This window comes from Lepidochelys kempii, chromosome 4 (assembly GCF_965140285.1).
Source record: "Lepidochelys kempii isolate rLepKem1 chromosome 4, rLepKem1.hap1, whole genome shotgun sequence".
Taxonomy (NCBI): domain Eukaryota; kingdom Metazoa; phylum Chordata; order Testudines; family Cheloniidae; genus Lepidochelys; species Lepidochelys kempii.
In genome coordinates, this window is record NC_136383.1 from 102,969,642 (window position 1) to 102,993,047 (window position 23,406).

Consider the following 23,406-nt stretch of genomic DNA (forward strand, 5'->3'; position numbering starts at 1 on the left):
TTGCCAACTAGACATTGAGCCATTGATCACTACCCGCTGAGCCCGACAATCTAGCCAGCTTTCTATCCACCTTATAGTCCATTCATCCAATCCATACTTTTTCAACTTGTTGGAAAGAATACTGTGGGAGACCATATCAGAAGCTTTGCTAAAGTCAAGATACATCATGTCCACATGATTCATGATCTAGAGGTTATTCTTACTGATCCTTGCTCATTTGTTCCAGGAGAATATGAAGGGTGAATGACAGGGAGGGTTACCTTCTAGTTAATGTTTTTAAAGGGCTACTGCTCAATTCAGAATATGTTCCTTCTATGATGCACATGGACTACTAAGTCTGAGTTATTTGTTGTTCACATTGCAACTAGATAGAATATAGTTCCTTACAGTGAAAGCTGATTGCCATGACCTCCTTCCCTCAAACATTTGCACGGGTTTGGGAACATATGTGATAAGAATGGTCCTGTTGGGATCCAGGAAGTGGGTGGGCAGAAGCCCGCCCACTACTAAAGGACCTCCCCTCAGCCTAAAGGGAGGATCCACAGGTCCGGGATACTAAATAATTGCGTGGGACAACTAAGGAGATAACAGGAACGGGAGTGAGGTCACAGGGCTAAATGAAGGGAACTGGACAGGGACACCGAGCAGAGAACCCCGGACAGCGCCCACTGCTCCTTGAAGGCATCAAGGGAGCCAGCGGATGCTGCCCACAGGAACTCGGCCCGGATGTGTGAATGGACTGAGGAGCAGAAATAGGCCCCACAGCTGCAGGAAACCCCGTTGGAACAACCTCCTCTCCCTGGTTTTGTAGATGGCCGTTTTGGCCAGGGCTAGGAGGAGGTTGACAAGGAGGTCCCGCGACTTTGTGGGGCCATGGATAGGGAGTAAATAGAAAAGAAGGTGAGGGGAAAAGTGCAACCAAAACCATAATAATATATGTAGGAGGAGCCACAATAGGGGCTGCAACCTGGCACACTTTAGATAAACGTGTGCCAGTGTCTCCCTCATGCTGCAGAAGGGGCAGGTGTCTGGAAGTGGAGTGAACCGCGCCAAGTACATGCCCATGCTCACGGCTCTGTGAAGGAGCCGCTAGCTTACGTCCCCGGCAGGCCTCAGGACCAGGTGGAATATAGGCTGGCCTACCAGGGCTCCTCACCCTCCAGAGGTGTCAAGAGGTCCTGCCACTTTGTGTCGGGGCAGGACACAAGGGTGAGGACGTGAAGAGTGTGGAGTACTTATCACTTATCTAATAAGAATGGTGGTGGGAAGAAATGATACGCAGGTGGAGCTTACTGCTGTGCACAGGAACCAAGCCTCTTTCAAGAAAACACATTCCCCAATAAATATAGTTTTGGGGTTGGAGGTTGCAGTTTCAGGTTGCAACATATCTACATCTAGGGCACATGGTGGATGCCATCCAGCTTTATCATAAAACACAGTTTATACTGGTGCCTGGTAATTTTTTTCAGTTTGAATTGCTATATTTCATTAACAGTTGTGTCCTTGGCCTTTAGTAACTACCAGTATGTTGTGCTTTATCAGCAAGTAAGAGACATGGTCTGTGTACAAGAGTGGTGCCCAAGAACTACTAATTTCAGATCTGACATTGATTCCCTCTCTAACTTCAGAAAGATACTTAACACCTCTGTCTCATTTTCTCCATCTGAAATACTTGCCTGTATCAAATAGTTGTTGTGAGGATTAAACAGTGGATATTTTAAAGCACTTTGAAAAATGAAAAGTTATATGGTAACTGGTTATTATTAATCGTAGAATACAAAACAAACATGCAGGGTCTGTATTCCAACATCATATATTTTTATTTTTTGAGGTTAAAGGTAAAAAAATAATGGCATGAATTTCATAAAACTTTTTTTTCACCCTTTTTTTTTCAATTTTAGCTGGCTAAAACTTGGCATTCATCATGGTGTTATTAGGTTAAATTGAGGGTGTTTTAAACATAGAAGAGTACTCAGATAGGGGAAGAAAATGCTTAAGGGAAAGGAATGTTGAGCCAAATCTGAAAACTTAACTATCTCCTTGTGTTTGGCAGCTCAAGACTGCGAAGGCCCAAAAAGCATGAGCTGAAATTGCTAGGAGGTAAACTGCTAGCTAAATGTCTTTCCTATGAGTGATAGGTCTTGTTCTGTCTCTGGGAGCTGCAGATCGAAGGAAAACCCAATGCTGGAATCATAAACCAATGTATGACGTAATTTGATTGTTATTTCAGATATTTTCTGACCTGTTCTAACTGAAATAAATGGCTTAATCTTAAACAATGAAATTGTATAGGCATGTTGATAGTTTGGCATAGGGTAATTTGGGGCATCCATCACATACAGTACTATACTATTAATGTGGTAATTTTTAGGGACTTTTCATATTTGCAAGTTACCCTTTAACATTTAGAATTGTGTAGAAACTAGAAATAGTTATTCGTGTAATGAAAATGTTCCCTAAATGCAATGTCAAAAGTCAAATATAATGTCAGTGTCATGGTACAATAGGTTCAAGTTATTCTCCTCTAGAGAAGAGAGATAATGTTGAGCTCATAAGCAGGCATAACATGTATATCTTGCATAAATGTAGCTCCTGCATGAGAGATTGAAAAGCTATTCTTTACTAGCTCAGCAAAACATAGTGTACCATACAATTCCCAAAGTAAAATCAGTGCTGGGTTGAAGCATAGTAAGTGATGAGTGGCTGAACCAAGCCTCTATGCTTATGTGCCTTCCTCCTTCCTACAATGGAGCTTGCAATAGGGTTTGGTACAGAGGCTTTTTAATAAACCAGATACATCTCAATAGGAGCTTTTCAGATATTTAATTGACTTTCACAAAAAAAATTTTTTTATTAAATTATGTTGTTCATTCCTAGGCTAGAATGCAGTCTAGTTGGTGGTATTCTGTCTCATTTTACTCTTTAGTTTTGCTTTGATGAATGGCTTGGCAAAGTGACTATTACACTTAAGGCCATATTATTTTCTTGATTCACAGACAGAATTTCCATTGGCATCAATGGGATTGTCTCTGTGGACTGAGGGCAGAATAAGGTCCATAGAATGATAGCTAGTAGGGACATGAAAGAACTCTTTTGCTACCCAACCTTACTTCCCCAACAAACACAACTTCATACATCATTCCCACTAATGGCTTATCTAACCTACTTTCGAATGTCTGTAGCAATGGTGTATCCCAACTTCTGTGGCAACCTCTTAGTAACACTTATTTTTCCTCAATGGTTTGGTCTGAGGGGAAAATAAATATACAAATAAAATGGTATGTAAACTACACCCTGTTCACTTTAATCATACAAGTAGTCCCACTGGCATTAACTGGATTACTCATGTGTACAAGGCAGGTTGGATTTGGCTTTAAAAGCCCTAACTGAAACCCTCAAAAGCTAGAAAATGAGATAGGTATGAACCAGGCTCTTTTTTCCTCTATCTGCAACAATACTAGGTAGAAAGTGGAATTTCGTTTGTCACAAATAAGCTCTTGCTTGCTCATTCTAACAGGAAAAAGACATTATCCAACAATGAAGCAGCAGTAGGAGGCAAGAAGGAAAGGAGCAGTTGTAAAAAAGCTATATCACTTGTAATTCTGAAATTCACAGTCTTCCAAGTTGATGTCTTACAGGGAAAAGATCTTCATTCATTTGGCCTCCCGCTGTTTTGCTGACCTTTCCCCATTGGAGTGGTAGCAGGAGGCAAAAATAAAAGTGGTTTTATTCCTTGTGAGGCACTTGGCTGCTAAATACTGTGACTCTGAAAATTACAGTAGTTGTGCAATATTTCTTCAGAACTCCTCTGCTGGTAATTGTTCCTGAGCAAAAAATTAAGACTAGAAAAACAGAATAACATTAAACACCAAAGACCAAATTTTGATCTCAGATGTAGTGGTGTAAATCCAGCATAATTCCAGTGGGATCATCAGAGTTATGCTAGACTTACAGTGTTGTATCAGAAATCAGAATCTAGTAACAGGTGTTCAGCATTTATCTTTCCTCTTCCCAGCTAAAAGAACTATGTATTTCCCTTTGTATTTCACTTATTTGCATCAGTATGTTTTATTCAGCATTACTTGAAGCTTTTGTTGTGTTTCCGTATCAATGAGTTCACAAAAAACCCTTCAAGGTTAAATAAATAAACAAAATAGGTATATAAAAATATGAAGCAAAACAAAAATGAAGAAATTGATTTTTTAATTTTAATTTTGCCTATTGATTTTGCTTACAGAAAATAATCAATACAGTAGAAGTGTACAGACTTTGAAGTTTGATGATATATTCTTAATACAATAAAGAGGCCAAAACCTCTCCCAAATCATTAATTCTATGACTTGAAATTGACTACAAGTGGAGAAAGAGGCAGACCACAAGTTCCCAAAAGATAAACACGAAAGGTGACATAATTTGGAGTTAAATGCATAGCAATCAAAAGGGAAAATGTGATCTTTAGCTCTGTACTCCAATATCAGAAAAGGCATATTGTGAAAGCAAGAGATAGACTATATGTACCATTTATTATTGAATACAATATCATTTCCGCATACAACTGCACCAGATTTAGACCAGAAATTCAAAAAAGTCCAAGTTACACCTCAGAGCTAAGCAAACATTTTGAAACATTCATTAATACTTAAATATCCCTGTTTTCGGCTATTTATGATGAAGATGGGTTATATGAATGAAATATTATTTAGGGACAGAGTAGTCAGCCTCTTCACCCTGTAAAAGACATAAACCAATGTGCTAACTTGGTGGTGTCCCAATATTTTTTTTAATCTCTTGGGTACCAAAAAATATAGCCTTTGTTTTTATTTGATATATTTATCGTAATAGGGACTAGAAATGCAAAGGGGATCTCCCTATCATGCAGTTTTTATTTAATCAAAATGAAAAGCCTTTCTTTGTACAGTTATTCAAATCAAGGAGAGGTCTTTCATATCAAATACTTAAGAGTTTCTTATCCATTTGGATTAGTCTATGTTTATCAATTAAAGTACAAAATTTCAATATGCAGGTTGATGGTTGATGGTTCATTTCTGAGTTCTGTGATAGGACCATTTAACACATTTTGGTTTTTTCTGCATATCTACTTTAAATGCCTTATGAAGTCATTTTTCAGCAAAATCAAGGAGTCTGAGTCTTCTCACCTCCTCAAGTACCTCAAGGTTTCTAAATGATGAGATTGTGTCTGGTTTTCCAGGAATTCAATTCTGAGGTATCGTTTCCATGTTCTTTGTCCATCTAGCACATGCTCAAGTTATTTTTTCTACATGTAACTGATTGCTTATGTCAAGCATTGAAAATTCAACCCCATCCACACTCCTCTCCCAGTTATTAACTGAAGCAATAATCTGATCAAATTCAGTTTCAAAATTTCTGTCCTCTCAAACACAGATTGAAGGGGAAAAGGTTGTGTCCTCCATTTCATACTCCTAAGTAAGAAGGTATTTGATCCTGTTCCTCGATGGATGATGATTTCAGCTTACAAAACCTTTCTCACATCCCTTCTTTTTTTCTGTTTTGGAATCTTGAATCAGCTCAGTGCCTTCCCAAATACATCCAAGAGGTAATTTCAATCTCTTGTTTGCACAATGTTTGTTTATCTGTTTTGAATAATTCTAAAGTTCTTGGGTTTTTCATTTTTATTTTTAAAAAAGAACTTTGCTTTGCACATCTTCTTTGTTCTGCAGTCACCCTGCCCCCTGGGAATCGATTTCTTAATATGACAGTAAGCAGGTTTTACATGTTTTATGATCCAACATACATTAAAGTTGGAGCTTTATTTATAAATGTTTCACTTACGAGCACATACATTCATTTTACACGATTCCTCAATGTGGCCAGGGGGCTGCGTAGTCTGCACTGTATCCACCTACAAAAAATACAAAAATATATGTCTGCTTACCGGGATGTGAGCAGGGCTTAGCTAACCTAACCCTACAGCATGGATTTTATACCTGAGCAGAGAGAATCCTCTTCTCTCCATTAGGTCCAAGCATATTTCATAAGATAACTATATCACAATGAAAACAGTTATAACAATTTGTATACTATTTACCAATACATTGGCAATTTAAATCAAGTGCAAAAAGTCCAGTATTAGGTTGGTTTTATGGTGTATGATAGGAGAAATATACTAAAGTCCGTATTCCTTCATATCCTTAGTTGTTGTTGTCATTGAACATGTTTCGTCATAGAACAAGAAACAATACGAATCTTCCAAGTATCAGTGACAAACACAGCTTTCTCTTCCCAAATGATGGACTTAATAATACCAGTTGTCTTAGATTAGCAAAATCTAGAAAGGGACTCTTACAGAAAAAAAAAAGCAACTGTACAAGACAAAGTCTGAAAAACAGCAATATCCTGGGATACTGCTTGTACAATGCTGTGAACATGTAAAGGACTGTGAAAGTGCTGGCTATTAAGTATCACTATTATACTACAGGATGGACATAAAGAAAATGAAGCATTAATGGTTTTCTTGAAGTGCTGTGATCAATATGTTGATGAGATAAATGATGCAGTAAAAATACATTCATGCCTAATGCTAAAAGAAAGCAGCTTTCCGATACATTGTTCAAGAACAGCTCTTAAAATATTATTCAAGAACAATGCATGTTCATGAAAATACTAATCCTGCAATGCTGCCATGTACAAGATGGTTACACAAAAAGGGCAGTTAGGTTTTATAAGGTAATTTTATGAATGTCTGTTTGTTTTATTAATTACCATTATTTGCTCATTTGCACCTATCACTGCTTGTTCCTTATTCTCCAGCAGGTTGATGGATTGTGGAACTCTTCCGGATCCATCACATAATGCAAGATTAGTCCTAATTTACACAAGTACAGGACAACAATATCAAGTATGTCTAAGAAGCAACATTTGCTTTATGACGATAATCCACAAAAAGTTGCCAAATGTCCTCAAATAAGTAACGTCTGTTCCCCAATCTAAATGTGATCTTCTCATAGGAAGCCATCTGGGACAAGCATGCAAAACATTCTGCCTTGTTTTCAGCAGCAATATATTTACAATGTCTCAGTAAGACTCTTCACTGCCATTAGTCCAGTTATCAAGCATGTTTCTTTGTGCTGTTTCCCCCATGTCAGAGGTATCATCCATGGGCAAAAGTACAGGACTTTCCAAAACAGTGGAATCGAGATATATCAAAAGGGCATGGTTTTCCCCGGAAGTTGGAAGCTTCATCCTTACCCATCACTTATGTATGTATTCATATGGAATAAATGTAGTTTATTTATTGAGCACAAGATATTTCTTGTATCTGCTGGAATGAGCAAAACATTTTAGTCTCCTCCAATGTGTCGTCAGCAGGGATCTCTCTGCCTACTTGTGATTTTAAGCACCTTTCAGTTAACTACAAGATGCAAACACAGAATTGAGTGTCATGTGCATTTGTAAGATTCTCTGGAGAACTGGAGATCCATAAAAATGAACTGATTCCAGTCTTGCACATGCAGAGTGTTTTTCATTTGTGACAGATGTGTTTTATGTTAATGATGTTCTTCAATTTTAAAAATGTCATCAACTATAATTCAGTGCAAAATAAAAATAAAAGCAGGGCTTATTTTTATACCATAAATCCACTAGCCAAACCCATGAAATAAATAATGAGAGTAAATATGGGTCCTCAGGGGACCTTCAAAAGGTTCCAGGCACAAAGCATTAGTGGAGAGCTCAACCCCTCCCCTCCAATCCCTCTAATGACTGCTAGGAAAGGTTAGGAAACTCCATTCTCTCTCTCTCTCTCTCTTCTCCTCCTTCACGGAAGTGGGGAAAGCAGTGCACTTCCTCTCTCTCCTCTGCTCACAGTGGCATAGGGAGTCTCCCTCTCTTATGATTTCTGAGAAGTGAACACTACTATCTTCCCATCTTCCACATTTCTCAGTGTGGGTGGGCACATATATCAAGAACAGCAAAGAGTGCCCAAGGTTCAATCAGCTCTGTCTACAACCAGACAGATGTATGCAAAGCAACCATTAGAGTGACTGTTCAGTGTAAGAACAAGATCCTTGCAGCTCTGTCTGTCAGGAATGTGGGTTGCCATTGGCATGTGAGCATTTCTACCACCTTGAATATGTTAGAAGTATAGGTCTATTTCATGTAATTGTTTCATAACAGAATATGTAACAGAACACAATTTAAAAGAAATAGATTATAGATAGCTGGCAACCTCACATGACTACTTTAAAACCATGGAACTATTAATTTATGCAAGCACACATCTCTTTACTGTTACCTTGTCCTCTCTGCCTACCTACCCTGCCTGTGTTACTTTATTCACAAGTTGTGTATTATCTAAATCATTCCTTGTGAGTAATTTGGGACAGTTTGTCTTTGTGTAATTTGCTTGCTAGCACCTAGTACAATGTGGCTCTGACCCCTGATTGAGGTGCTCAAGCACTATCAAAAATGGTTACTAACATAATAAATATCATTTAAAATAGAAAAAAGAACTACAGAATTTTGTGGTATACAGGGTGGTGGTGCTAAGTGAAGCTGAAGTCATGGCATGCTCATTATTGATCACTAAAGCAAGAATCAGACAAAACTGTAGTTTGTGATGTATGTTCTGTCATATGCCACAAAATGCTGCAAGCTTGCTTATAAAATTCTGCAATGCATGCAACTACATATGGAGTTTACAACAGTAACAGGAAACAGGATATGAAAAATGGTGATATATACAGTTTATCCAAGCCTCTAGCTCTCCGGATTCACCAAACCACTGGCACACACACAGGAATATGGGAAATTGATGTTTCAACCCCGTGTGGAAGGGCTCCGGCTGCTGGACTGCCACCACCCAGTTTTATATAATAAAATATATTCATACTCTTACTGATGATGTCAAATAGATTTAAAAAACCTTAGATTTTTAATATACTCTTTGATAGACATGCCTGATCAGCTAAATATGTGTCTATAGAGATTTCACTCAATTTAATAAAATCACTAGAAATGACTTATTATAGGTGTTGTAATGATGCTCACTCTGCTATACGGTAACACCCTGTTATACAGAAAGATCTGATGACTGCACTCCTGTATAATGTCTTTTTAAACAAAAACTAACTGTTGTAATGAATGTTTTGTTTCAGATATTTACATGTCAAAGATTTGTAAACTTGTTAAGACACCTTAACTAAATAAACGTTGTTGTTTTTTAAGAAAAATACAAAAGAGTGAGATACTGTAAGTATGGTATGGCGCTTCGACATTAGTTGGGTTTGAGTGACCTCTCATTTAAACTTGTTTAAATCCAATGGGCTGTACTCCCAGCTGGTTTAAATCAGCATTTTATACTTAATGCTGATTTACACCACAGAGTATCTGGTCAATTGATGTAGTTATTCCTGATTTACACTGGTTAAGTGAAAGGTAATCAAGTTTATTATCTCTAAAGATTCCAACTTAAAATGAGAGCATAAAAATGGAAAGGTTAATATTCCTTGAAAGGGATATTTAAATATCATTCAGAGTGGTAGCTGTATCAGCAAAAAAAACAAAAAAAACAAAAAAACGAGGAGTACTTGTGTTACCTTAGAGACAAACAAATTTATTTGGGCATAAGCTTTTTTGGGCTAAACCGTACTTCATCGGATGCATGCAGTGGAAAATAGAGTAGGAAGATATATGTACACAGAGAACATGAAAAAATGGCAACACCCATTTTTTCATGTTCTGTGTTTATATATCTTCCTACTGTATTTTCCACTGCATGCATCCAATGAAGTGGGTTTTAGCCCACGAAAGCTTATACCCAAATAAATTTGTTCATCTCTAAGGTAACACAAGTACTCCTCAGGTTTTTTTGTTGAATATCATTCACTCCCTGTTCATGCTCTCCTTTATTATTCACTTCCTGATCACACTAGGTCTAATTCCAACTGTCCAACGGAAGGTTCTGAGCACCTTCCACACTCTACAAACTCTACACAAGTTTCAAATGCTTAGCACCTCTGAGGAGGCACTCAGCATCTCACAGGATCGGGCGCACTGTCTGCTGTCATTCACCTTGAGTCACACTTTGCAATAGTGTGTAGTGAAACAGGATACATTCTTCATGCTGTGGATTTATCCTAAAGAGAGTGGCTCAAACCTGAGTGACATTGCTCAGAAGTGAACTTTGTCATCCTCATGGGCTAATGAAATAAGCCATTTAGAGTTGCCAATTTTGTATTTAAAACCTGGACACTCCAGGAAGAGTGCCGGAACCTCTCCGATCCCACCTCTTCCCCCTCTGAGACCCTGCCCCACTTCTTCCCAAAGGCCCCACCCCTGCCCTGCCTCTTCCCTGAGGCGCTGTCCCTGCCCCGCCCCACCCTGGAAGCCCATCCCTTCCCCAAGGCCCCGTCCCCATTCGCTCCTATTCCCCTCTCCCCGAATCGTTCATTGATTTTCCCTTTAACCCCTCCCCCCAGGTCAGGAGAGACTCGCCTGTGGAGCTGAGGCTATGAGCTGCAGCCACCTGACGCAGATAGGAGGCGGCTCTGGCTGAGTAGGAGCTGGTGCGGGTGATGACCTGGCACCTCCCCACCTCCCCCTCACCCAGTAACTTGACTTTGGATGTCCAGTCAGTAGATCTGACCAGGTTACTGGATTGTGAGATCCTCTTTTTGATCACACTTTCCAATGGAAAACCAGGCATCTGGCCCACTAACATTACAGGTCAAAATTTTGTAATAAAAAAATTAAGCATGCCTACAGAAACCAGTCTTTTTATAATAATACTAGAGGAAGACATAAACAAAACAATCAAAAATACCCAACAAACAAACAAACAGAATCCCTAATTACTCTACATGAAAATCAGTAACTGATTACTTAGCCCTAGATGTTCAAGCTGTTAGTTGATTAAGAGAACATTCCAGATTATAAGGTAAATACACTCATTAACCTTAGGTTGTAATTAACAACTTTAAAAAGTATTCTCACTTAGAAAGTTGCCTCCAGCATGGGTGTGGGGGGTGGAAGTGGAGATGGAATCTGTAATTTGAAAACACAGAAGGCAAACTGAAACATTTATAAAGTATGTAAACATCACAAACTTTAAAATGTAATAAGAATCAATTACAAAAGCTCTCTGAATGACAAGAGAGAATTATCATAGCATTATTCTCTGTTTTCATTTTATATACATTGATTTATTGTAAACAATTTATCTCGTTATAATTTCTCAAAGGCAAGTCAGAGTAGAATAACACACTAACCAAACTAGACTCTGTTGCAGGGGTTCCCAAACTTGGTTCGTAGCTTGTTCAGGGTAAGCCTCTGGTGGACTGCGAGACATTTTATTTACCTGAGCATCCGCAGGTACAGCTCCCAGTGGCCGTGGTTCACCGTTCTTGGACAATGGGAGCTGCAGGAAGCAGCGTAGGCCAGGCCACCACTTCCTGCATCTGCCATTGGACGGGAATGTGAACCGCGGCCACTGGGAGCTGAGCATGGCCATACCTGTGGATGCTCAGGTAAACAAAGTGTCTAGCGGCCCGCCAGGGGCTTACCCTGAACAAGCCACGAACCAAGTTTGGGAACCCCTGCTCTATTGGAAAGGTGAAAATAGAGCTCACTGCTATATTTATGCTTACATAATATGTACATTAATATTCTGTCACCTCTCTCTGGTGACAAAAACTGCAGTAGAAAATGGTACAAACATTAATCCTGTCTCAGAAAGAATATAATAAGAATGAAAAATGCTGCAAAATTAACACATCTTCCTTACATTCTTCAGACTCCGATCCTATGGTCTTTGTTGGAAATTGTAACAATACTGGCCAGCATTCATATCCCAGAGAAATAAAATGCCTGACAGGAACAAGAGGAAATGAACAACAAGCACCGAGGGCTTACATGCCTCTGAAACTGTAATCATCCATACTGAGGGGTTGTGCTTCTCTGTAAACAACATATAGAACTAAGATGCCTCTAGGTACAGCGAAAGCAACTAATTGTTTGAACTACCTGCAGGTGACAAAAGCCAATACCACAAGAAATAAGAGAGTGATCTAAGTAGCATAATCAGACCATATTTTTGTCTTCTCTTGTGTGGATGTACAAGGGAAAGGTGAAAGAAGCCAATCCCCCTTGTCATACCTGCTGTAGCAGATTCCAAGGAATGCAAAATCCTACCTCTCATACTCTGGAAGTACAATGGGAGAATTACAGTTCCACCCAAGGCTATGAAATGTGACCACAGTCCCCCGACCTTTTCACATCAGCCCACCAGGGTCACTGCTGGGTGAATATTCACTATATGCTGTTAAAGGGAGTATGTTCCCCCATGTCCTGCCTGTCTGTATCCTCTGGAGGCAATGCCAATTGTTCTATGCCACTCCTAATATCCCACTAGCATAGCAGTGGTTTATCAAGCCATTGTTTATCCCTAAGTAAGACTGAAACAAAAGAACCTGAAACAAGACAAGATTTCCAAATCTAAAGCGTGCAAAAACTAAGATGGAACAGAAACGTATATATTTGGGAATGCAACTGTATTTTTAAAAGGCATTGGAACTGCCAAAACATGTTTTCTGTCATTTTTCATAGAACTTATTATGAACTGGATAACTTAAAACTCCAAGGAATGTTGTCTGTCAATTAATTTTTTTGCTCACTACAATCTACATCGACATACTCAAGGTCACCAGAGATTGCTAGAGAAGTGATTTTGTGAGAAAGACATTATTCATGGAACTAAATGTTCTGTAAATTTATTTGCAAATAGGCTAGTGTGACGTGCCAGAACAAGGATGATACAGCTGTTGTTTTTCATATACTATAAAGCAGTACCTCTCATTTCATGGGCATAGGAGACACAGCAATGCATTGAATGGATATCTGTCTCACAAATGGAAATGCCAATTTTTAAAGGATGTGCAAGAATTAACAGCTATATGTGTCCCCTGACATAAGCAGATTCTCACTGTGTGCATAGATCAAGAACAATATGGTCATAAGTAACTAAAGATTCAAGAAATGATGTTTTCTTAAAGATAAGTGCAGTCTAGTGTATAGACCAAGGAACTGGATCTAGGCTTTTAAGTTCCTCCTAAATCTACCACTGATTTGCAGTCAAAGGAATTATTATAAGGAAGTCATATCTTCTCTGTGACTCAGTGTAATCATCTGAGTGAGTATCCTTAAATTTGCCTCTCACACATAGGTGTTGTGAGAATGAATTAATTAACTTTCCCAGTGCATGTTTTGTTCCTCATATCCTTGCTATATATTTGTGAAGTAATATCCAGGAGGTTTAACAGAGAAATTATTGTATTAGCAATACCAAATGCAAACCAGTTTGACCCTTACATTTTACACATAATAATTTTCTTGAAAATTATGTTCAATACAAAAGGGATTTTGAATATATGTCTCATTGTTCAAAGAAACTTTAGATCTTGTACTTTAAAATAAGTTGCAGGTTTTGAAGTTCTTAATCAATAAGTGATATGATGTTTCTTAACAAATAAAAGGTTACTGGATACTGTTTGTCTTATAAGCACACTTAAATATTGGCTTTATTAAAGTTTGTCAAATTATCACACAGATTTTATGTGCTGCAAATAATTGGCATTTTGTTCTCTACTCACTTTTTTGTTAATGGAAACAGAGCAAATTTTATGATCCAGGATAAATAAAAAACAAGAAAGAAAGGAAAACAAGTATAGTTAATGAATTCATGTTTGGTTTCTTGGACATCCATTTCAATTAACCCTGATGTGATTAAATAATGATGTTTGCTAACAGTTATGGTATGTGTAAAATTATGACCAAACATCTAACACATTATATGATACATATTTTAGGCACTTAGCATCTCACCTAAGATACTCATCACCTTCATAAAAAGTTAAATTACGTACAGATTTGCTGCAGGGGAATGATGACTTAAGTTTACAATCTCAATTGACACATGAAAGAAAAGCATCTTTCTTTCTGACGGAATAGCATAATGTTTCTTTTGGAATCAGTAATCAATTTTAAATGTATAGGAGAGTTAAGTGCCTGGATGTAACTCCTTATATGTATGGTTTCAGAGTAGCAACCATGTTAGTCTGTATTCGCAAAAAGAAAAGGAGTACTTGTGGCACCTTAGAGACTAACAAATTTATTTGAGCATAAGCTTTCGTGAGCTACAGCTCACTTCATCAGATGCATTCAGTGGAAAATACAGGGGGAGATTTATATACATAGAGAACATGAAACAATGGGTGTTACCATACACACTGTGATAATCAAGGTGGGCCATTTCCAGCAGTTGACAAGAAGTCTGAGGAACAGTGGGGAGAATAAACATGGGGAAATAGTTTTACTTTGTGTAATGACACATCCACTCCCAGTCTTTATTCAAACCTAAGTTAATTGTATCCAGTTTGCAAATTAATTCCAATTCACCAGTCTCCCGTTGGAGTCTGTTTTTGAAGCTTTTTTCTTGAAGAATTGCAACTTTTAGGTCTGTAATCGAGTGACCAGAGAGATTGAAGTGTTCTCCAACTGGTTTTTGAATGTTATAATTCTTGACATCTGATTTGTGTCCATTTATTCTCTTACGTAGAGACTTCCCAGTTTGACCAATGTACATGGCAGAGGGGCATTGCTGGCACATGATGGCATATATCACATTGGTAGATGTGCAGGTGAACAAGCCTCTGATAGTGTGGCTGATGTGATGAGGCCCTATGATGGTGTCCCCTGAATAGATATGTGGACACAGTTGGCAACGGGCTTTGTTGCAAGGATAGGTTCCTGGGTTATTGGTTCTGTTGTGTGGTGTGTGGTTGCTGGTGAGTGTTTGCTTCAGGTTGGGGGGGCTGTCTGTAAGCAAGAACTGGCCTGTCTCCCAAGATCTGTGAGAGTGATGGGTTGTCCTTCTGGATAGGTTGTAGATCCTTGATGATGCGTTGGAGAGGTTTTAGTTGGGGGCTGAAGGTGATGGCTAGTGGCGTTCTGTTATTTTCTTTGTTGAGCCTGTCCTGTAGTAGGTAACTTCTGGGTACTCTTCCGGCTCTGTCAATCTGTTTCTTCACTTCAGCAGGTGAGTATTGTAGTTGTAAGAATGCTTGATAGAGATCTTGTAGGTGTTTGTCTCTGTCTGCAACTTCCTGGCAGTCAGCAGCTGATCTCTATCAAGCATTCATACAACTACAATACCCACCTCCAACGCATCATCAAGGATCCATTGATTTTTCCAGAGCCGATGCAGATCTTGTATTTATTCTGGAAACACCAACATGCCAGTTTTAGAGGTTTAACTTTGTGACCTAGTGCAACAACTAGTAAAGGAATAAACAAATAAATAAATATCCCCTCCCCTTCATAATCAGTTGGAGCAAACTCACTGAAAATCTGAACTAACAATTCCGAATTGAGTTTTCCGAGAGTGGATCATTACAAATTGGAATACTGAAAAAAGAAATAACATGTAAGAATTTCCATTCCTGCATGATCAGCACATCATTTTCAGTCTGAATGATAGCTAGATATTCCTCAATTAAATAAAAGGACTTGAGAACCTTCACCATAAAAGGAGGGCTCTGTTATACCACTGCTTCTGCTCTAAACAACCCATTATCTGCAGGTAGCACAAATTGACAGGGAAAAACACAAACTCTATGCTTGGCAAAGACATGTAACAAAGACCATACACAGTTCTGCTAGTGTAGCTTTCACTCTTCCCATTTGGGAGGTGACCACTGGTTGTTTTTAGAATGGAGTTCCAAGTCCGTTTTTTTCAGAGTCAGACATAACAGAATCCTCTTTAGGGCAATTAAGCCATTTCTCAGAAAATTCCTTTGAAAGCTTGCATAGCTGCTGTGCAGTTACAGGAAGCCAGTTTGGCATCAGGCAAGGTATAGGCTGTTTCATTATTTTCAACAATGTGGGATGGACAGGATGGCTTCTGTCATTGGATTGGGTTGCTGGCCCATTTAAGGTGAGTCTGAGCTCAGGCTACCCATGGGCACCTAATTTAAGCAGCCCATCTAGGCAGTTAATTGGATAACAAGCACCTGGGCATGATAAAATACCATCAAGTGTCATTTGAAGCGAGTGCTCACAGAAAGAAACTCTTCTAAGGGAGAGGAATTGAGAACCACAAGAATTGAGAACTAGAATTGAGAACCACAAGCCCTAAGGAGGTAGGCTGTATAACCCTAGAGTTAAGGGGAGATATTGCAGGCCTGGGAGGCCAGGACTGAGAACTGCAGGCCCAAAAGAGTTGAGCTGTGTAACCCCTGAACCCAAGGAGAGAGACTTAAGTTACAGTTTATTTGTATTTAAAAAGTAGAAGCCAGCATGGGAATTTTGTCAACAGCTATACTGACCATGTAGAGTTCTTCAAGGCCCTAAGAGAAGGGAAACTGAGGCAGGAGTGCCTATAGTGCTCATCAGGGAGCACTACAGGACAGGCACGCCCTACAACAGCATCTCTCTTAGTTCCCAAATCCTAGGAACTGAGGAAGACCTTTGTATTCTCCCTTTTCCTAAGAGCCTGCAAGATACATAGCAGAAAAACATTTCTGAACAGATACATCCAGTTTTCCTGAGGGACACTCCTGGCTGGATCCAAGGGACAGATCTCAATCTCAGACTCTGAGGAAACCTCTTCTTCTTCCCAAGACAAATCTGAGAGTCTAGACGTACAGACAAAAATGAGAAGGACTTTAAAAAGTCAAGGCTCTGGACTTTTTGCTCGGACCTACTGGGTTTAAGATGAGCAAACAAATCTCTGGAAACAGGAGGAAGGCAATGAGAGTATCCTTGTCTATATTTTAGTGATCTGTTTAGGGTGGGGAGAATGAAGAACTCTTGGCTTTGACTCTGCTGCCAAGTAGGATTGATTTATTCAGGCAAGTACTGCAAGGAAGAGGGCAGAAAGATGGACACTTCCGTTGGCCTCTCCCCTATCTGAATCCACATTTACTATGGCAATTACCCATTTTCCTTCTATCAGAAAAGGCTGGGGTCTACAACAGGCATGACAGACATTATTTCAAGAGAAGCTAAGGCCACTGCTGCCCCCTTTTGATGGTCAGAATGGCAAGAATTGCAGTGTGAGCAAAAATTGCCTGCAGTAAAAGAGGGAAGATAGATGTTGCAGGATGAATAATGTGTTATTTTTTTTTCTTTTTAAGGTTAGGCTTTTCTAAGGCTTTTGAGCCTGAATCCATGCTGCATGGTAAAATTCAAGATGATGGATACAAGGTGGCCTTACAGGTCACCTTCACCCTTCTATACTACTGTGAGGCTGTGGAGCTGAGAAATAGTGAAATAAGAAGAGCCACTGAGACATATGGATGTATTTCAATTTGGCTGGCTGCCTTCCCCCTGCCTATTGCTACCAGAGAGAGGAAAACTGCAGCCTGTGCAAAGCAGGCCAAGTCACAGAATAACAATTATCTAGATATGAACATGGCATACACAATGTACTCTAGAAAAATATATTGATCTACTCAAGGGGATTTCAATCCCCTAGAGGGCCATGAACAGGTGTCATGGAGTCATAACTTTCCTGATCTTCTCACATTGCTAAATCTAAGGAGGTCCTGGCTAGATCCTGGCGTAGAAATCCCAGCATAAAAAAAATGAAGTACGTTCCTGTTTTTGTTCATTAATATCATGTAGTTATTTCTAGGTTATGGAAATTTAATTGAACATTTATTAGACAAAAAATCCTATTTCTAAGCAGCTATATAGGTGTGTGCAAAATAATATAGTGAGCTGTAGTCTAATCTCTCCAGACATTACTTAGGTCCTCAAGATATACCTATGTTCTATGAAATCTTGTTATGATCAGAAACTGTTTTGAACTAGTAATTAAACTGTGAGAATTATATTCTTCACACTCTGTTTTACATTTATTAAGTCAACTTTATCATTGATGTTCTCTGCAGAAAAGCATCTAAAAGGTGGTGCTTTCCTCAATGAATGCACACGCATTTTAAATAGATATACTTGATTTACTCCATTTGTTTTAAGCCAAAGAGTGGAAAGAAATCTTTGACAAAACTGTCATCTTTAAAATACAGTGATATTTCATTTTCCCCTTCTGCACTATTTAGATTGCCTAGAACTGAAATGCTTCCAGCAACCAGTGTGTCCAATTTTTCAGAGCTGTCACTTCCTAGCAAATCTGCTTAAGCAAAATACTTATGTTGTTATAAAACAGAGCAAACATATATTATAAAATGCTTTCTATACTCCTTTACAGGTCAGACTCTTATTCAAGCACACAAAATAGCAAGAACGTTCAAAAATAAATTAAAAGCTGACTATGATAGATTGGTTATAAGTCCACAAATCTAGTACCCCTATGATTAGTTTCCAACAATACAGTTGGACTTAGCTCCTTGATTTTTTCTACATAACAATCATATAATGAAAATGTTATTTTCAATGCATCCACTATAAGGTCATTCAACTGAAAAATAACAGTTCAATGGAAAAAGAGTACAATGAAATATGACCAGTAGTTCTTCTCTCTAGTCCACGTCTGTGGTTGTTATTATACTTTATTTGTCAACATAGGATGGTTTGTAGGGTAACAAAAATTGCTACAGCATTACACTCGTAGACCTTTGGTCATGCTGTACTGCATGTATCATAACTCAAAAAACACAGTAAGAATGAAAAGGAGCAAAAACTAAAAAAAAAATAAAGAAATCCCAGTATGTTAAAGTGAACTACGTTGTCCAAAAGTCAGGAGCTCTTACCACAACACTAGCTATATTTTTCAGATAAAATAAATGTATATTATCCTAGCTGTTAATGGATAATAGAAATGATGGATCATCTTTAAGAAGAAAATTAAAATATACTGAGAGTGTGTACAAACAACAGTTTTAAAGCAATTTTTCAAATTTACTTGTTTCGGCTCAATATAAATTGTTTTCATAGATTTCCTAATACTTTTCTAACCATTCTACTTTTTTTTTTATTTTTGTGCATGATTACACAGAAACTTGTTTAAATTAATCTTCCAAGTTTGCACACAAGGAATTACATAAGACAACAATTACTTCCACTGCTTTTGAAAGGCTGTCATGTTACAGGAAACTCAGTTCAGCTTATGGGGTACAATTTGAATCCCAATTCTCTGATGGCCCGTTAACACCAAATCCGTCACCTTTTAACACTGCAAAATCAATACACTGGAATGTCATGGTACTCTGATGGCCCACAAAGCCTTTGTATAAATTTATTAGACAAAGATTTTATATTACTTCAGAAAAGAAAAGTGTCAAGTTAAAATCAATTTCAAGTTTCTTACTAAGCAGGAAATAGCCTTAGACAAATAAAAGATTTCATTCAAGTTACATTCAGTGCAGCACAGGAACCAAAATAAAGGTCAAAGTTGTTCAGACACTATTTCACACGAGGACAGCAAGAAGGACACCTCCGAAGTGTTCACACTGGTTTCCAACTCTATATGTTTTAGGTATTTATAAAGCACCAATCATAAGAGTATCTAGATACTGACCACTAGGTCCACTGCCTACCACATGCAGCTACACACCCACGACCTCTAGGCTACCCCGGGCCAGGATTCTCTCAGTAACATCCTTTGATAGCTCCTCCCCCGCAAGCCCATCCATCCATCCATCCATTCATCCATCCATCCATCCATCCATCCATCCATCCATCCATCCATCCATCCATCCATCACAAAAGCACCTCAAAAAAGCCAATTCTTCCTCCAAGAAGGAATCTATAAATACAAAAGTAAACTAAACAAACAAGCAAACAAATTACTCTAGCACAAAGAAACATATTGCCCCAAAAGCTGAACACTGAACCTTCCAAAGGTAACCTCATCCAGGCAACTTGTGATATTATTTCGCTATTTAGGAATTCCAAGAAAAATCTCTGACGCATCCTCAGACCAGGGCAGGATTTATACCTTACGTGCCCCTAGGCACAGCATCTTCAGCCCCACCTCCCCACATTCTCCTCCCACCCCCCGCATACAGCTGAAATTCGTGTTTCCATAAAAAAGGAAACTTGTAACCCGCTTTTAAATTTAAGGCACCCCTAGAATGCCAGTGCCCGAGGGACATGCCTACTGTGCCTATTTAGAAATCCAGACCTGCCTCAGACCCCAATGAAACAATGCTGCAACATATTCTAAAGGATTTAGGAGGTAGCTATTCACTTTTCTGATACAACAGTAGTAATTTTCCCCAATGCTTGACAAAATCATCACTCTTTTGACCTATTTTAGTGTATGGGTGCTTTGAAATATTTCCCGAACACAAGTCAGAAGAAACCTGCAACCTGAGAGGACAAATCTACCTTAGCATAGGTATTATCATGATTTAGTGAAGTTTCTCCTGAAATCAAGAAAAGTATTGATTACTTGTTCAAACAAAAGGTATTTGGAAAACTTGTTTTTCTTGGTGCTGTCACCAGACCATATCCCCATATCCTGTAATTCTTATTAGATAGTTTTCATTAAGGTTTAAACCTTAGTTTCCGGAAAGTTCAGCCCTCAACCCTCAGCTCTCAAAGGTATAACATCTAAGGCTTCAAACACTAATCAATTTTTGCATCCATATATTTCTCAGTAACTTAAAGCAGTTGCCCAGGAAAGACCTGCAGTCAGATGGACCGTGGAACAATTCCCCTTCAAGCCCATGTCTGAGGTGTCTCTCTTCATTATGTTCCCCAAGCTCACCTTTCCCTGAACTATTACCTCTTCAAGGAGTCAGCAAACCCAGAGTTCTTTCCAGCCATGAGCATCTGCACATTTTCCCAGACCAGACAGCTTTCAGATCTCCCTGTGATTGTGTGTCCAAGAAAAATATAGATGTTCATTTGAGTCAGCTAATTTTTCTCCTATTGTTTTGCCAAAAGCCCAAGCATCCTCTCACTGCACACAGTATTTGCATCCAAACAATTTACTTTAGCAGAACACCAGAAGCCAAGGGAAGAACAGAGAAACCTACTATGAGAAACAAAAATTTCAAGTAAGAAACTAATTTCCTCCCTTCCTTCTCCTCAGAATGTCTAGTGTATCTCACATTGTTCAGTTAATGGACCTTCACAGTATTTTGTGTTCTCTGTCGCAGAACCAACCAGCCACCAATGCCTGGATATTAATGAATCAACCTGATCCCTGAGATTGTCAATGATATTGAAACACAAATAGGGAAGTGCATCACTATTGGATTTAGCACTTCTTATATACCAGCATAGGGGCTCTGACTATCTCTTTTCTAAAGCGTAGCAACTCCATAAGCCGAACACACTCCCCACCCTGACATTTCCACGAAGCATAATGTGCCTTTCTCTCTCCGCAGCCCAGTTTGGTTTTGTAAGAGACTTAATTCAGCCCTGATTGCTTAGCCCCATTTTCTGGTAATATCATGTATTTTTAGATTCTTTCCCCCCCTTGTATCTTAATACTGATTTGTCAAAATGTTGTTCACCTTACTCACACAGTTAGTGACATTAAAGTCAGTGGAACTACTCATGTTAGTAAAGAGGCAGGATTAGGTACCTAGTATAACCCCTAAGGCTAAACAATGCTGTTCAGACACTTACTGCAGACTCTTACAACCACATGGCTAGTACTTTGGGAATTACTAATAGCTAGATTACATGTAAGTTGGCACTCATTTGAAGACAGAATTTACTGAAACTGGGCAAGAAACTTGTAAAGTAAAGATATCCCAAGTTGTTATCAAAATGTATCCAGCTAACAAGTTAATAGCAGGTCTGGGACATAAAACCTAAAATGCCAAACCAAAGGAGTCTATTGTAAAAGATCACATTTAAAGGATATTATCCTAGATCAGTTTAATTTATTCTCAATTAATAATAAAAAATATACTTTTAGCAATATAGCAAAGCATAGCAAAGTATCTAGCTAGCTGTGCTAGAAAAAAAATGGCATTTTATCATGTGACCTGGCAAGAGAAATCATAGAATCATAGAATATTAGGGTTGGAAGAGACCTCAGGAGGTCATCTAGTCCAATCCCCTGCTCAAAGCAGGACCAACCCCAACTAAATCATCCCAGCCAAGGCTTTGTCAAGCTGGGCCTTAAAAAAACTATAAGGATGGAGATTCCACCACCTCTTTAGGTAACCCATTCCAGTGCTTCACCACCCTCCTAGTGAAATAGTGTTTCCTAATATCCAACCTAGATTTCCCCCACTGCAACTTGAGACCATTGCTTCTTGTTCTGTCATCTGCTACCACTGAGAACAGCCTAGCTCCATCCTCTTTGGAACCCCCCTTCAGGTAGTTGAAGGCTGCTATCAAATACCCCCCTCACGCTTCTCTTCTGCAGACTAAATAACCCCAGTTCCCTCAGCCTCTCCTTGTAAGTCTTGTGCCCCAGCCCCCTAATCATTTTTGTTGCCCTCTGCTGGACTCTCTCCAATTTGTTTACATCCCTTCCGTAGTGGGGGGACCAAAACTGGACACAGAACTCCAGTGCTGAATAGACGGGAATAATCACTTCCCTCAAACTGCTAGCAATGCTCCTACTAATACAGCCCAATATGTCATTGGCCTTCTTGGCAACGTGGGCACACTGCTGACTTATATCCAGCTTCTCGTTCACTGTAATCCCCAGGTCCTTTTCTGCAGAACTGCTGCTTAGCTAGTCGGTCCCCAGCCTGTAGCAGTGCATAAGTGTACAGAAGACAAATCCTGGGAGGTGCTGAGCACCTGTAACAAATGTATATGAAATTATAATGTATGTTATTTATTTCAGTGACAATTGAATGAAGTGGACTAACATTTATAAAGAAGTAATAACCAAACTGAATATCAAAACTGTATTAGTTTACTATGACATCTGCTAATAAATAGCAAAATTATATAGAAGAATGGTAACTTTTCAGGATAATTTTAAGTATTTATAAAAGGGACTTCCTAAATGGGCACTTTAATATTTCAGTAAAGAAACAGGTTAATTTTGCAAAAAGAAAAGGAGTACTTGTGGCACCTTAGAGACCAACCAATTTATTTGAGCATGAGCTTTCGTGAGCTACAGCTCACTTCGAAAGCTCATGCTCAAATAAATTGGTTAGTCTCTAAGGTGCCACAAGTACTCCTTTTCTTTTTGCGAATACAGACTAACACGGCTGTTACTCTGAAACAGGTTAATTTTGATATTTCATAATAAACACTGAAAGATTTTAAAAAAGCATGTGTAAAGTTAACATTATGTTCTTTTTTTTTTCTACAACATTATGGGGACACGTAGAATTTTGTAATTATTTTTCTTTCCTTTAGACTCCTACTATACTAAGTAATATGATAACTGGGTTTCACAGAAGTTCATCAAGATAACAGAATTTTCAATGCTAGCACATCTTGCAGCACAATATCATAATGAAAATTTAGCTTTACACTCATGTA

General features: G+C 38.7%; 1 protein-coding gene across 6 annotated transcripts in view; it reads right to left on the minus strand.

Annotated features, from left to right (window-relative positions):
• The window catches only part of PCDH7 (protocadherin 7), a 392,863-nt gene that overhangs the window by 325,362 nt on the left and 44,095 nt on the right, over positions 1 to 23,406 (minus strand). Inside the window, exon 2 of one of the 6 annotated variants that reach the window (XM_073342327.2) lies at positions 4,222 to 5,881. The exons of the other annotated variants lie outside the window; for them this stretch is intronic. Coding sequence (XP_073198428.1) covers positions 5,804 to 5,881 — 78 coding nt within the window. The 3' untranslated portion in view covers positions 4,222 to 5,803. Of the gene's footprint in view, positions 1 to 4,221; positions 5,882 to 23,406 lie in introns of those variants that run through there. 6 annotated transcript variants of the gene reach the window in all.